The sequence below is a fragment of the Zootermopsis nevadensis genome, unplaced genomic scaffold (genome assembly GCF_977971745.1).
Source record: "Zootermopsis nevadensis isolate Lab colony 2312 unplaced genomic scaffold, Znev_1.0 Znev_ptg000022l, whole genome shotgun sequence".
Taxonomy (NCBI): domain Eukaryota; kingdom Metazoa; phylum Arthropoda; class Insecta; order Blattodea; family Termopsidae; genus Zootermopsis; species Zootermopsis nevadensis.
Window position 1 is genome coordinate 13,326,166 of NW_028259154.1, and position 16,396 is coordinate 13,342,561.

The 16,396-nt window shown below is 36.8% G+C and overlaps 1 protein-coding gene across 7 annotated transcripts in view; it reads right to left on the minus strand.

The window, feature by feature from the left end:
• Positions 1-16,396, minus strand: part of LOC110835907 (limbic system-associated membrane protein) — an 893,271-nt gene that overhangs the window by 194,750 nt on the left and 682,125 nt on the right. For all 7 annotated transcript variants that reach the window (XM_087353891.1, XM_087353892.1, XM_087353890.1 and 4 more), the window contains one exon: positions 16,054-16,182. In XM_087353891.1, the coding sequence (XP_087210017.1) occupies positions 16,054-16,182 (129 nt within the window). The remainder of the gene's footprint in view (positions 1-16,053; positions 16,183-16,396) is intronic.

Here is a 16,396-nt window from a genome sequence, read left to right on the forward strand (position 1 = left end):
TTCCTTCATTTTTATTTCTTTTGTCTTTCCAACTGCTTCTTTCTTCCAATCCTGGAAAATTGTTTGTGACACTTACGAGCCTGGTTAGAGATTTTGACGGTTTTACTCACAAGACATGCTGGTATAATACAAACAGGGAAATACAGGCTTCTACATCACATAATGATGATCAAAAATGCTTAAAATAAAATTCCTTAAAATCAAGCAAAAACTCTCCCAAACACAGAGAAATTTCGACTATAAGTGCATGTGTAACACTGGGGTCCCATAAGTACCTAGCCTGGCCATATATGTCAAAATATAAAATAAAATGTAAAGACGGACAGGTTGTTTCAAATTATGTTTCCGATGTTAAGTGTTGGAATTTTTACCTAGGACAAGCCGAAAGGTCGTTACACTCTACATTGCCAGTATCACAAAATTACAGCGATTCTACATATTAACTTGAAAGCGAACGGGGGATGTGTTTCTAGAGTTGGGGGTAGCAGTTGGGAACGAGAAACAGATACTACAGCAAACGACTTCATAGTTTGAAGACGTGCGCTTGCCAGAATCCTATCCTTGTAACACTTCCTTCCTATATCATCATAAAATTCTCATTCTCAGTTACATAATCTAAACCGTTGATGAACAACTCATCGAAATATGTAAGAAACAGAGTACAGCGTGGTCGTCTGAAGTGTCAGCGACTTTTTCAATTCAGCAGAATCAATTTCCAAGTACAAACCAAACAAGAAAGCAGTTTGAGTTTCGTATTCTTTTAGAAAGCAGAACGCTAACCAGCAGTGTGACAAAAACATTACGAACCCGTTCAATAACGCAAATATATATCACACAAGTGCAAAAAATTCTACTCCCTCCAAAGCCTATACACATTTCTGTACTCTGTATGCTATTTCAATGTTTTGCCCAAGGCTAAAGCATTGACCAACAGGTACACGCAAAAACATAGAGATAACTCTCATCTGGGTATAGGAGTGTTTAGCTTCACAACAGCCACACCCGCAATCCAACACAAACCCTGAATCCAACAACAGAATTACCACACTTCTATGACTCCAAGCATAAGCCAGAATAGCCAATGGCAGAACTCTGTCAGCATGACTCAATATATCAATAATAAGTACTCGTCCAGCAATATCATAAATGGCATGTGTAAGCATTGATAGTGAAACACAAATTAGGATTCAGATGGTACAATAGAAGCTGACAGTTAAGTTAGACTTGAGGTTCTCATGGCAGGGAATACAATGAAGACTGCCTTCCGAGTTCTTCAGGGCGATGAGCCCTGATGATGGGGGCAACAAGGACGTTTGAAACGTCGGTAAACATCTACCAGACTACACAGCGATACAACCCAGAAGACAGCCATCTTCGGATTTAGGTTTGTATTTAATTGTTTCGTATTGTACCGCAGAGACCCTGCTTTGGACCAGTTCTCCACTTCCAAGGAGTGATGACACCAAATGTATAAAAGATTTATTGACTCAGAAATTCATCCTGAATAGAAAATCTCAAAGGTTGTATAAGCACTAGATGAAAATTAATAGTTCATAATAGTTGCCGACGTTTCGGAGGAACGTATTGCCACTCTCTTCGTGGCTGAACCTGGCCACATACAAGACCTGAAGGCGTTACAACAAAAAGAACACAACAGAAGTGGTTAGTTCAAGTTGTGAAACTCTACATCATGTTATTGGCAATTGCCCGTCTGAATTCAGGTGTTAATATTCAATTGAGCATTCTGTGATTTTAGATTCCAGATATAATTTATTTTTGCAGGTACATGTGTTTAGCTATTATAGGTTCATTTAACGTAAAATTAACTGCCTATATTAGGTAATTTCAAATGGTAGGATACTCGATGTAAAGTAAAGTTTGTCCCGCTGCGTGCCGTACAGGCGCTTAGGGTGAGTGGAGGTATAATTCCTCTCTTTCTTGACCTCGGCACTAGATGGGGTGAGTGGTCAGCATCACGCCCCGGCCGGCTTTACCCTCGGGAAAGGACCACGGTACCCATTGTAGAGGAGGCTGGGTGGGGCCCAGAGCCGGTCTGGACGCAGAGGCCAGAGGAAAAATCCTCTGCCACCGTCGGGGATCGAACCCCGGCCGTTCAGCCCGTAGCTAGTCACTATATTGACTGAGCTATCCCGAGGTCAAGGAAGAGAGGAGCTATACCTCCACTCACCCCAAACGCTTACATGGCATATAGTGGGACAAACTTTACTTTTTCACTTTACTTTTTAGGATACTCGATGAAAGCATACAGAAGGAAGCAGTCACAATATAATTTCAGGAACTATATAGGCGTTTTCCTTCAGGGACTGAGGAAAATCACAAAATCCTCGGTCAGAAACATCGTTTGCCTGGCCGAACTTGATGCAATAAAGTTAACACTCGAATTTAACGTTATGTGATGCATATTCAAAAGCAATAAGAGGTTAAACATTGAAGAACTGAAGCCTAAATCGTTCTTATGAATTGTCTGTTTGCGGACTTGAAACTATGAAAAGTATGTCGCGTTAAGCCACACCGCATTAAATATGTTTCCTTGTCAATCAATGATTTCGCCTTCATTCTGATATATCTTAACTTTCTACACAATTAACCAAATTAAACACACACAAATATGATATTAACAGTTGTCTCACACACCTATAAACAATTTTTTACGCTTTACAGAAATGATATAGATTGAGGAAGGAGAACTGAGGGGTATATTTGAAAAGGAAGATAATGAAGACAAATGTTTGATGACGAACTTCATAGCTTGCACTCCTCACCAAACACATTTAAGGTGATCAAATGGACAATGACGTAGGCGAGAAATGTAGCATGCATGTACAATGTCAGCCCAAAAACGCAAAGTGAGAAGATAACTTCGAAAACTAAGGAGTAAGTAGGACAGACTTACTATGAGATGGATCTTACGTAAATAAAGCCTGAGAGATTAGAATGCATTCATCTGCCTGAGGACACGGACAATTAAGAAAGTTCCAGCTTCATACAAGCGGGAGTTTACTTGTACAAATGAGCAACTATTAGCTTCCCAAGGACTCTGATCCAAGAAGTTAATTAGTTCGGCAGCTGAAACAAAATAGCATACCAGTGCCCAAAAGACCATTATTTGTATATTCGCAATCCTGCTAGCTTATTTCGGGTAATATCCTGTTGATGACTTGCTCTGTAAATTACCTTTCACATCATTACAACAGGAGAGTTTCAAACAATCACGACACTCAGTTTAATTCAGATGCGTACACCACCCGAGGCTCGGTGAGCACCCCCCCCCAACACATACACACACACACACTATCTGTGGGCATACGCATATGGTATTCCACACAACTGAACTGTAGAGCGTACTTCCACAGAAAGTTTATTAGGCATCAGAATAAATTTGGAGACATGAAAGTGTCATGTGGGGGTTTGCTGAAACCACAACACACGTCTTAAGCTACACTACGTGTAAAGAATTTCTTTGAATTACTAAATACCAGTGCATAATTATCTATAATAAACGAAGGCTTTAATTAGAAAATTAAAAGCAAACTCATTTGCAGAACTGCCTGGATATTTATTATTTTCTGGCGAGATTCCATTTCGTATAATGTTGTTTCGTTCTGCGCTTAATGGAATTCCCCTGAGCAAAAACGTTAGTGCCACAAATAGGCATGAACCAAGCAACAATTTACAACTCATTAACAGTGTAGTGCTTTTAACGTCTGCCTTACGATTAATCCCTTGATATTTAAAAACCGTTATTTCTACTGTCTGAGTTTGTAACATTGAATGAATAATTTGGAGAAAAACAAATCTTCAGTTATTATCCCGGCAACTGCACAGAGAAACTGAGATAAACCACGAAAATGACTACCAGGATAACCGGTCTCGGGATAGATAATTAAAATCTAATTCCGAATATAGGCTGCAATGCAATACGAAACCTGCGTTCGACTGCCGCTCTGTGACCCATTTCAAATGAGTGCACAGCCCTATCATACTTAGTGTGGAAAGTTTTTTTACCTGTCTATAAAACGGAATAGTTCATGTAATATAGGATTCTTTATAAAAAAACATTCTGCTGTATCTCTATTGTTTCTTCTTACTGTTTAGGGATTCAATTTCACACCGTCCCAATATTCTGACAAGTAAAGGGAAACCAAATAATATGTTTCTCGAAATAATAGTTTTATAACTTATTTTTGTAATGTAACTACTTTAAAATAAATATAGTGTTAAGTAAAAGATACTGCCAGCAGCCAGTCACATGGTAATCACTCTTTACATATAAAGGGAGGTAAAAATTGGTAACTGAAAAATACTCTCAATTCTTACTTTAAAAAATATATATCCCAAGGGATAATTGTCTTTCCTGCACCACAAATCCATTTTGTGATTTCGTCAGTAGCTGCAGAGGTGCAAAGTTAAACAATAATTCGATGAGGTAAGAGAATATAAAAAACAAAAAAGTTATTATATTACACAACACGATGAATTAATGACAGCCTAAGAAATGTCATCTGAATTGGCAACTAATTCAAAATTAAATACATAGATGGTAAAAAAACATACTATCATACCGATCAGATATAATTTGGTGTCCAAAACGTTGTATATGAACCTACAAAAATCCAAGACGATGGATAATATGCAAAAATTAAAAATTTACTATTATAATATATCTTCCTCAGAAACATCCAGAAGTACCGTCAATCAACAGACTATTCATTCCTTCGTAAAAACGAATAAAAAATGTAAATATGCACATAAAAGTACACGAAAACTTTTAGCTTTGTTAATTATAAAAGTACAGTACAAATCGTAGCTTTGTTCATATTAATCTTCCTGAAGAGAATATAGGAAAATTACACGACCATTAAAATATGCAGGTTTACCAGTACGGAGATAAATGGGAGCAGAGAAGTTCCATTACAATGATCTGTTCATTAATATGTTCTACTTTACCATAGTTTTCAGAAGAATTCTAGTCTTACCGCTCTGTTGTGTAGTTCTGTTTGAATCCTTTACGAACTAGAGGCCCTTTGATTTCATAGTTCAACTCTCTAGTGTTAATGAAGTATTGCAGAGGCACGCTCCCCTCCCCTCGGCTTCCTGCAGCAAACACCTAGAAACCTATTATATAAAAGGTTAAAGCTTACAAAAGGAAACCATCTATCGTAGAAAATGAGGTACCTTGCACATTTGCCTTCTCTTTTCACCCAATTATCCTCCCTACAACAAATCAGAACGCTGTGCTTTGCATTTTAAGCTGTGATGCTAAGCTCATCCGAAAACAGCCAGGCCTTTTAACCCTTTCCATAGCGTACACGAGATGTCTAGTTTACAGCATTAGCCATTTTAGTTTAGATTCCTTTTGTCCATCGTAAATCACGTGAAAGAAATTGTGACTTTTCAATAATAGGCTACAAATTATACGTTAAAACGAAAAATTACCAAGCGAAGAAGGTTTATTTAAATAAATGCCAGTATTAAAAAGTGTTAAGAATTAGGTCAGTTTTTTCTATAAGAGTTCAAAGAACATTGTCTTTCATTTGCTGAAGTTCAGTGACAATTAGCTGGTTCAATTAGTAACTAGAGTCTTCCAGGAAAATAAATTGTGTTTGTAACTTAATACACGTTCATCACCGGGTTCTGGAAAGCTCATGTTATACTGTAACCCAGCCAACAATATCCACTTAAAATGTTTGTAACATATTTAACTAGAGTTGAGAAAATCACCGAAACATTAAGCTACAAACTGTTTACCTGACACTTCCATATTTATCCTTCGATATGAATCGTGTTATTAAAGCGATTCACAAAATTACAGAATATATTTCGGTTACTCTTAGATGCAGTAGTGTTTTTAATTCGGCTAGTAAATCCTAAAAAATTATTAAGTTTCTGTCATTCGTGTTTACAATACGAGCTTGTAGAAAATAATTTCTATAACGTAACATGTTTTAAGGCTTGTTGAAACATTCCGGAAATTTGAGACTGAACAGTTATTCGGTTTTATATTAGCCCCTACAATCTATAAAAGTCCTGTACTCCTGTATTATTTGAAGGAAAATAAGGAAATTATAATATAAACCAAGAAACAGAAAAATTTACGAACATCACTTCAAGATACATAACGACTTTAATCCACTTTTCTGACTAATCCATGACAATTATTTCATTAGAGCTACATGTAAATAAGAATATTTTAACACAGGACTGAGTATTTACACTTCTCCTACAAAATATGAGTCAAGAAAGAAGGAGTACATGAATGTTTCAAGAGCAAACAGATTAACAAAAAGAAAAAAAAATCAGGGTTTTAATACCGTTTTTACTTTTGCCTTTATTCAACATCTTTCTATTACACTGCCTTCCTTAGGCTAACATTACTCTTCTTATACACTTCCTTGTTTCGTTTGTTTTATACTACACTTAAAATTATAGAACAAGTACAAAAAATATACATATAAACTTCACTTTAATGACCAAGAACCGTGATAGTCAGCAGCCTGTAGGCAAAATGTGTTGGAAACTTCCATTACAAAGTTCACTGTTGTTACTAACATCTAGAATACCCTCTTTTCAGCACAATCCTTTATTAAAATTTAGTGGGCATTTTGCATACTTTATTTGCAAGCTTCTACGCACAGCGAAAAGCTAGAACGGAGAGAGAAATAAATGAACACAGAAAGAAAGAAACTAGTAATTTTTTCGTTCCCAGCGTTTTGCTTCCACGTTCTTCAGTACTACTAACGCATTTACATGATTTAGAAAACCCAAGAAGGCAAAAAAGAACGTAATTAAACATGAGACTTAAAATGCTTGGAGGATTTGTTTTCTAACTGCTCCATTAATCTGTGCGTAACTGTAAAAAGTGTGACGTAGTTTTATTTTATCCCCCACCAGTATAGACACATAACAAAAAACCTAGATAACAAGTGACAAACGGAGAAAAAACTAACAACTTGAACTGAAAAGAAAATGGAAGAAGAGGTCATGTGGGTGGTAAAGGTTCAACTCTCGGACCGACTTTGGTTCTTCGTGATTTCCGCCAGTCCCGCCACTGTACAGGCAGCATGTCATGCATTCGATACCATATATTTGGTTCTCGGTAAGAAGGGCTGAAGTAAAATGTTTTGCATTGCATCGTGCTCTTCTTACAGAGAACCAACGAAATAATCGATAAGCTATGAAAGTTGTAGTTCAAAAAACCAATAATAAAAATATAGAATCTCAGAATACAATTTATGGAAACACGATGTTCAACGTTTGTAACAGATCGCCTTGATTGTGCGGCAACTTTTCCGCCACCTTCGTGCAGCGTGTAGTCTAATCCACTAGGTAAGCATTATTAATATGCACCTATTTCTCGAGCGCTTCAATTTAATGTAAATATTTCTCCAATTATTAACACAAATTAGAATACTTATGTACCGACAGATATTACAGTACACAAACAACAGACAAATGGCAATATCTCACAGATTTTTAGTTTAAATGCTGAGCTTTAAAAGGCAATTTGTCAGTTCAGTCTAGAAGGTCCACTGCATCTTAGCAATATGAGAGAGAGAGAGAGAGAGAGAGAGAGAGAGTAGTACTATGGCGGTAAGAGCTAACCCTTCACAGGAAAAATCTTGTCTAAATAATATTTTAAAAGGAGTGCCTGTGGAAACACAAAAACCGTCCTTCTAATAGCTTAAATCGGCCGATTACTCATCCAACTACTCCACTGACCGATCACGCGACTAAAAATTCAGATTTCCTCAAGAAAGATGCACATCAGCTAAACCCCATGCGGCAGAAACACTGCTCTGACGTGTTGAAAGGACGAAAGAGATAAAGGAATAAGACAGGAAACAGGAGAGAAATAGTAACATTACACAGAAAGTAAGAGAACAATAGACAGAAAGGGAAAAGAAAGAAAAAGAGAAATTGGGAAGGAAATTAAAAAAACAGTGAAAAATAAAAGGCAGAAAAAGGATGAAACGTTAGACAGAAAAACAATAAGGTAAAAAACAGATGTAAACAAATGAAGGGAAAAATAAAACACCGAAGAATAAAGTGAAAGGAAGAAAGAAAGGACGAGGCGAAGAAAGGAAAGAGAATGAAGCAACTAAAGAAGCGTTTATGTGAGTCTAATACCTAAATTTGCTAGAGTCTGTCAAAGAAGTCAGCACCCGACAGAAGAAATCCGTTTGCTTGAAAACAACTGACACAGAAACTTCACGTCGCCAAATCAGGCACTCGTGAGAAATTAAACGGGTCCAAGTTTAACTTAGGTGTGTTGTATTCTATCAGATTGTTGTTCACTTGTAGTGATCGCGTGCACTGTGTCCAAATTTCAAACTTAACCCAAGAAAAAAGATGTGAAAAAGAATTAGACAATTAACATTAAAAAACTCAGTGTTTAACAGTTTGTGATCGACGTCCTGTGAACATCTAATGCACCTTCCGCTCGCTTTGTATGGTTTATCTTCCGTTTCCCATTTCTCCATTTAATAAGAGAAAAAACCCAAGCAGAAAGAATAAAAACTAAATCTTAAAAAGAACAAAGTTTTTTTCACATTTATTTTTCTCCGTGGTAAGATATTGGAGGTATATATGTTTATACATTTTAACGAGGAATAATGTCACCGTATCTCCTTTCTCTGTCTGTTTTCGGATTTCTTTTTACTTTCAGGTCTTAATGTATTATAAAAGGAACGGTGTATAATCCAAGAAATTACATGGTATTACCAAAGCTTTGAGATTGTCTTTTATTTGTTATTATAATGGGAAACGTGGTGTTTATTTGTTTCCAAGAAATATTACAGACAGTATTCCTTGAAAAGAATAAAATTTAACGGTCAAGGTTTTGATCTGCAGAAATGAACGAATAATAAAATATAACAACTCTACGAAATCTATTCTGCCCTCAGGAAAGCTAATTCTTCTTATGCACAGCGTTTAAGGACAGTATCGTTGATTTTATATTCAAACTTAAACTTATTTCTATGACATGTTCTTCTTGTCAAAATAGAAACATTAATATTATATTTGTTTCATTATATGTATGTGTGCTTGCATGTGCATGAAATAATCTTACATCTAACGTAATTCGAAGTGAACGTGTGAGATTTGAGGTTCTCGCTGCTTGCGAGATGTGACGCCTTATTAGTAGGAGAATAGGAAAGTACGATTATTTCAGCGGTATGTTATCAGACCTCCCTACCTTCAATGACCTCGACTGACTCAGGATAACTTCGGAGGACATGGATTCCTATTCGAAAGTTGTTCTCTCTGAGTTCCTCTATACGCTCCTTCAGTTCGGCCCTAACCTTTTGAATCACTCTGTATACCCGTCTGAGAGTACCAAGGTTTCTGAAGAACAAGGGCCTACTGTCAAGAGAGGTTTGAGACTAGCTCTATCAAAGGGCCCAACAGAATAGACTTTTATCGCTTTGCTGTCTGAAGACGTAAATAGAACAAACTTTAAAACGTTATGACTTTATTAAACAACATATCCATGGGTGAAGTCCAAAAACAAATTACACGAGAAATTTCACGCCTTTTATGGAACTATAACCAGCCACTCTTCTCCGTCCAGCACCTTCACGCCATATTTCTTTCTAGATTACTCCATCCAAGCATATACTCGTGTCTCCCTAGCTGTCAGCTTATTATAAGGGATTATGTACTTTTATTTTTACTATATTATCTCTAGATAACAGAAGCTGTTAGATACAGAACAATTTATATTCAATTAAGGTTCGATTTTGGACAGAATTTGCCTCTTTTAACCTTTATCTTACCTGAAACCCATATGCTGGGTTTTTTCTGGGCATTTAAATTGTATTAAACGAATGGCAGTCAGAGAAAAAACCAGGCGTGAAATAATATAAATGACAATTACTTACAAAACACGACCTTTTCAAATATTGGAAAACGTAAAAATACAAATATATCTTCATCGTTAATTCCGTTACGCTGTCACTTTTCCTCAGACATTTTTATTTGTTTGTTGCATTTGAATTTATGAACCCAGAGTCCGATAACGCACACCTGTGCACACCTCAAGTAAACAACAGTGTGATTACCTTTTGAATGTATGTGTGCGTATATTCACACGTTTAATGTAGCAATACGTTGTTCATATCGAAAAAGTTCGCAGCGCTTGGCTGTGAGTGATGCAGTTCCACATACGCCAAGACTGATAGGACAAATCCATAGTGGAAAAAATATATGAACTCTATAAAGAACGCATAAAAGTCAATCTGACCTTATGTTTGGCTGGTACTATACGTATAAAACTCTTGATCACCAATTCGTGTACATACTCGAACAATATTCTCTTAACAAAACAATCAGGAAACGTAATTTTGTATTCTTTCCTTCCCTCAGTGCAAGACAAGAGATGTCCGCAACAATCCACCGTAGCCCAGCTGACCATAAAGTGACGTGCAACATAATATAAACACTGCAATATAGCTGATGCTCGCTTTGTGTTCTTTTTGTGTCTACAAGGCAGATGTAATTTTGACAATGTCGCTTGGAACAACAACGTAGCCTTCAGACGTAATTGCGCTTTCTAGATATGTGTTCTAAAGAATATTACATACAAGAAGGCTACGTGCATGTGGATATGGCATGTACCAACCAACAAACACGTGGTATAAGAAAGAAAATTGTCGTCTAACTCAACAACAACTGTGCTAATACTATTTCAATTTGTAGAACACAAATATTTCAAGTCTGTAAACAATAACACAGAAAATAAGTTAATACAAAACCAGACTTTTCATTACACACCCACCAAGCAAGTCTGCATACTTGAACTCAAAAGCAACACGGCTCGAACCTCGTATGGACATTAAGTATTTTGTGGTATTCCTCCATGTCTTCAAGCAACTGTAGTCTTTTTCCATATATGATTATGGCCTCCCAAATCCCTGCCGTTCACAGCAGTATTTCCCTCTCATTCGACGTTAATAACGCGTGTAGGTGCTATAGGTATCCTACAGCAACTACACATCAAACAATCAATTCAGAACCGCTGTAAGGTAGCAGAGGCGAATCTGTGTATTCTATGCCCGTTAGTAGCAAAAGTTATGGGATCAGAAGAGCGGGAGGGGTAGGAAAGGAGAAAACATGCTGTCCATATTGTAAACAGCTCGCGCTCTCAGTTCTACATCGGTAATGTCTTTGGTTTACACAGTGCAAACATTGTTTTCCTTCCACCCGCAAGCTACTGACGTAGGAAAAACTCACAGTTCCGTCCCGGGTACAGAATATGCTCCAGTAAGCGATAACAAGCGAGCTGCATAAGCAGCATTGGATGTCATATGACATAAGGAAATCGCTTGTTGTGTCCTACGTGAGAGAAACATATGGCCTTCCTGCGCATGCCCCTTCCGTGTACTGCATGGTCAGAGCTTTCTTGCGCATGCGCCTTACTGGCCAGTGCAGCGACTCGCGCGAAAATATAAAAATATTTGATCTCGGACTTTGGCCGCTGACTGCTTCGCTGTAACATATGACAGCGCCACAGAAACAGCCAGTTTGATATTTCCGCTTCACCCACGCAACTCGCACCGCTCGCATTCAGTCGCTCACGTAGGACATCGGGTAAGAGTAGTCGTCATGAGATTGTATGCTCCAAGGTCATAGCAAAATTTACAATGGTGCAACACAAACAGCGTAGCGCAGGCGAGTGAAGACAGTTCACAATTCGCAGCGCTGTACTGGCGGTTTTGAGCCATGCGGCAATCCTTCCGTGGCCTTGAAACATGCACCCATTTCACAAATTTAAATCGTCTAATGCAGTGGTATTCAACCGGGGGTACGCGAAGACATTTAAGGGGTACATGAAATTTAAAAAAAATATATTATTTTATGATTAATCAGAAATGTAATTAATTTAATTTATTTTAGATGTAGATTATATACTATGTATAACTTGAATTATACACCAACATCTTTGGGGGTAAAAAGTTGAAGAGAAATTATATCTGGGGGTACGCGAACAAAAAAGGTTGAATACCACTGGTCTAATGTATTCTGCCGCATGCTGTATAATGATACAGCTTTGTTTTAATAGGACCCGCCCTACTGAATGATTTCTTGTACCTTTATTTAGAGCCTGTGGTAAAATTGTGGGATGGTGAGGTATCTTAAACTCTCCAACCATAGTCCATTCTGTTGCGAAAGAAACTTGAGACTTCATTTGTTTGTATGTTTCTAAGGTAACTAAAATTGTCATTGTCAAAAACAAGTTCTCATTTTATAATTTATGAAAATACTACAGTTTCTGGCCTATGTTAATTTTGAACATGGTCATGAAACTTCGGCTTTCATAAGAGAAGCAAGGGATTTCTCGAGTAGACAAGCGACTGTCAACTTTTCTAAGACTTTAAACCATTGGGCTAATTAAGTAAGTTATGTGGAGATATATATTTGCTGAGTAATAATATACTTGAAATATCAGCACTATATTATAAAATATACGGTTTCAATTTATTCTGAAGAATGAAAATACACGGGTTGGTCACCATTATTTTGAGTTAAATACACAAAACCCATTATTATTTTTCATCTAACTTTTGGCACTGTACATGTTGGTAAAAAGGTAATGACTTCATAGAGAAATATAAAACATAAAACAATAGAACATCGTTCATAGGATGTGGTTAATATATTTTTTATTTCAGATTTTCTCGCACCATATATAACAAACGTATAAAAATATTATTTAGAGTTGGCTTTCAATTTCATACCCCCGTTGGTATACAAACTAAATTTACGACCTCAATACACACATATAACCAACCTTTCCACCCAAAAAAGAAGATTAATGTACGTTCCTTCACTTATGTTTTTATTATTAAATCACCAAACCCAGTTTATCCATTCTAAAGCTTAACCATCCGATGCCAACTTCTGCTACCTCATTAATCTCAAATGGGTTCAAAATTCGAACTTTTTCACAGTATTCTCAAAACAGACTCTTCGTGCAACATTAAAGTATATTCCTCACACTTGCTACCCTCTCCTACAGCAGAAGGCTCGTTATTGCATCAATATTTCACTGTGCCTCTTTGCGTCTGGAATATTGCACTATAGACTTTGTCTTATCTGTGACGTTGCGAGATGTAACATGAGCATATTTTCTCTGGCCGTGAGTCATAGAATACTGCTACGTCACTGCTTACAGCAAGTTTAAAGCGACCTCGCGTAGCACAGAATTCACAAGACAGACTCATAATCTTTCGTGATTTGTTTAAAATAGCTAACAAAATGTTCATAACATACACAATCAGCCGGTACAGCTCAATATGGGTTGGATGAACCTGATTCGATTCCTGAACGGAGCAGAAATTATTCTCAACTTCATCGCATCAAAAACGGCTCTGGAAATCACAACGCCTCTTCAAAAATTGATACTGGGACTATTTTCTAAGGCTTAACATTTCGCAGTGTGACCCCGTGTCCCCTTACGAGCCTCTATGGGGGGCTTTATCACTCATGGAAACTTAATTAACTATATGAGTTAAACCGCACTGAATGGTAGGATAACTGAATAATTTATGGGAACGCGCTGTGGGGAAAATGGCTAAAAGTGGTCAGGATATATTGATGCGGATTGAGAATCAAACATTCCTCTCGAACACGAAGCAGTAATACTGATCATCACACCGCGATGATCCGTGATATGATAGCAAGTCAGGGGTGTAAAAACTAACAATCACTATTACTGTCACTGTAAAAGACAGTTATTTTAGAACGAATTCATTTCTTCAAGCATTATTCAAGGGCTCAAGAAAAGTAGACGTACTGGTGTATGTCCTTCATTTTATTGTAACTTGCAGATTTACACTTTTATACTTTCGTTTGTATAAAACATTTGTTGATAATGCCACATTCTACACCGAGTAATATTTCCTATCTAACGTTGTCCTCTCCGAACGTGTTAACTGTCCTTGTGCCTGGAGACAGTTACAGCCAAGCTTTCAAATGTCGTACATTTATTGATCCAGATAAATGCTGATGCAATTTATTCCAGAAAGGAATTTTATTATAAACTAATGAAGAACTTTTGTAGGTTTAAATAATTTATGTGACAATATTAGATGTTCTTCACTCTATAGAGGAACCTTTCAAGAGTAACTTTTAGGGGGAAATCTTCAGAGCAGACTACCCAATCTTAATAAGCAGGTCTTAAAAATTTAAATAGTTAATTATTCTGATATATGCTGCAGCTAACGGCCACGGAATTCAGAAATGTTTGTAGAATAGTACGATGAAAAATACTAAAGAAACCACAGTTAGCCTATTTTATTATATATTATAAAATAAATAGGTTTTCAATTCCCTATTTTCTATCCCTCTTGGGACAAAATGTCTCCCCTAACATTCGTTTCCCAACGTTTTGAGATTACTTCCCTCAACGCAACAGGCCATGTTTTAAAAGCACGCGGGAGAATGATAAAAATTACTATTTTATATACAGCTTGTCTTGGTATTTAAACAATTTAGAAAACTCACTGCAGATAGGATTAATAATTGGTGTGTAGAACAATTTTAAAAAAGTAACTAAAATCAAATCTCATAGAGAAACAACTGAATACAAACGTTACGCAACGTATAGATGATCTTCACTTTTAAAATATTGCCTTTCGTCCGAAAATGTGGACAGATTTGAAGGTTATTTGAAATTAGAAAACATTGTGCTGTTGCAGCACACCATGCTATCTACGGACATTTGTCTTCTGACTGCTAGGGACCTATCAAGAACCAGCGTCCCTGTGGGGCACTTAATCGGTGAAAAAGTCGCATTCACAGCTAAAAAAGAAAACGTTGTGTTCTACAATTCAAGAAAGTTCAAAGTAGCTCCTATCCGAATTTGAAGATTTCTGTAATTCACAGACTTTACCATCTCCGAAGAACAAGGTTTGCTGCGAGGACATTTTATTTTTTATTCTTTATACGAAACTGGAAATCGGGTACTTAAAAGTACTCATGACAATTTCAACTGATAATTAAATTACGGGACATGTGGTTTGTTTTAACTTAAACACATCTTATCGAGCAATATTTCAAGTTTTCGCGGCCGCAAATAAAAAAACCTGGTAGATTTCTCATAACGAACAGTATCTTTGTGACATAAAACGTTTTCGACACAAACTGGTTGTCGTGAAATCATCAGACATTCCACAGAACAGGAATAAATACTACTCATATATTTTTATAATTTATCAATCGGTTAATATTCTATCTGATGTTCATCAGGGATGAAGACGGAAGTAGCATGTTTCTCCAAAACGATAGCATATATCGACAAGTCTACACGACGCTAAAATCCAGAACATCATCGTCATCATCTCCTTCCGCCGTAAAAACCTCATTCTCCTGCCTTTACTCTCTTCTGACTTGAAAATTAATCTACATAAAATGTGTTATCTAGGTGTGAAAGTCGGGCGTCTCACTCAGCTCAGACCATAGACTGAGTGAATATAAGAACAAAAAACTAAAGAACGCATTTTAACCACTAAAATATTAAATAACAGAGAAATTTACATTAATGTATACGACATAGTAACGTCTATCATACACATAATTACAACAGCGGATGTCAACCACTTTTAGTGACAAGAAGCATCTTGCTTCCCCTTTATCATTTCGTTGTGTCTCTGATCTATTTGCATCTTCTTCACTCTCCTATATTTCATCGTTAATATTGTCTCTATTACGGGTTATTTAAGCTTTCGTTTAAAGATGCTGTTTCAAATAAATTTTACTAATTAATGTATGTTCTTAACTTTCCGATCACTGTTACTATATTTTCTCGCGTGACCCTAGTTAATATAATGACTGGTTACGGGCTGGAGTGCCACTTTAAATTCTTGACAGAGTACATTCTATAAACGTCTGCACTCCCTACATTATATTATACTACTCAATATAAAGACGTCAGTCTTATCTGTCGGATCCTGTAGTAATTTTATCGCAACTAGAACAGAACGTATATATTTGTGTGTATGAGTGAAAATACAAATATAATTTGGTACTTACCAGGGTTGATAACCTCGCACGGCAATACCACTGTGTCGTGTGTTTTTACGCGGTAAGACTGGCCAACTGTGGCGAAATATGGCTGTGTGGCCGTAGGGTCGGGACCGATCTGGGAAGTGGCATCCACATCTGAAAGGAACAATTTAAAACAGTTATGAAAGAAATATTCGAGATTTAATTTATGCAGCGACGTATTATTAATAGCAATGTTAAAAATCGGTGCATGATGAGGGGCAGACAAAATATAATAATAGAAGTCTTAACACATTTTAAAAAATTCCTGTATCTCCTTGGCTAGGCCAAATAAAACCACAGAAAACAAAAGTTAGCCGGTCTCCAGATG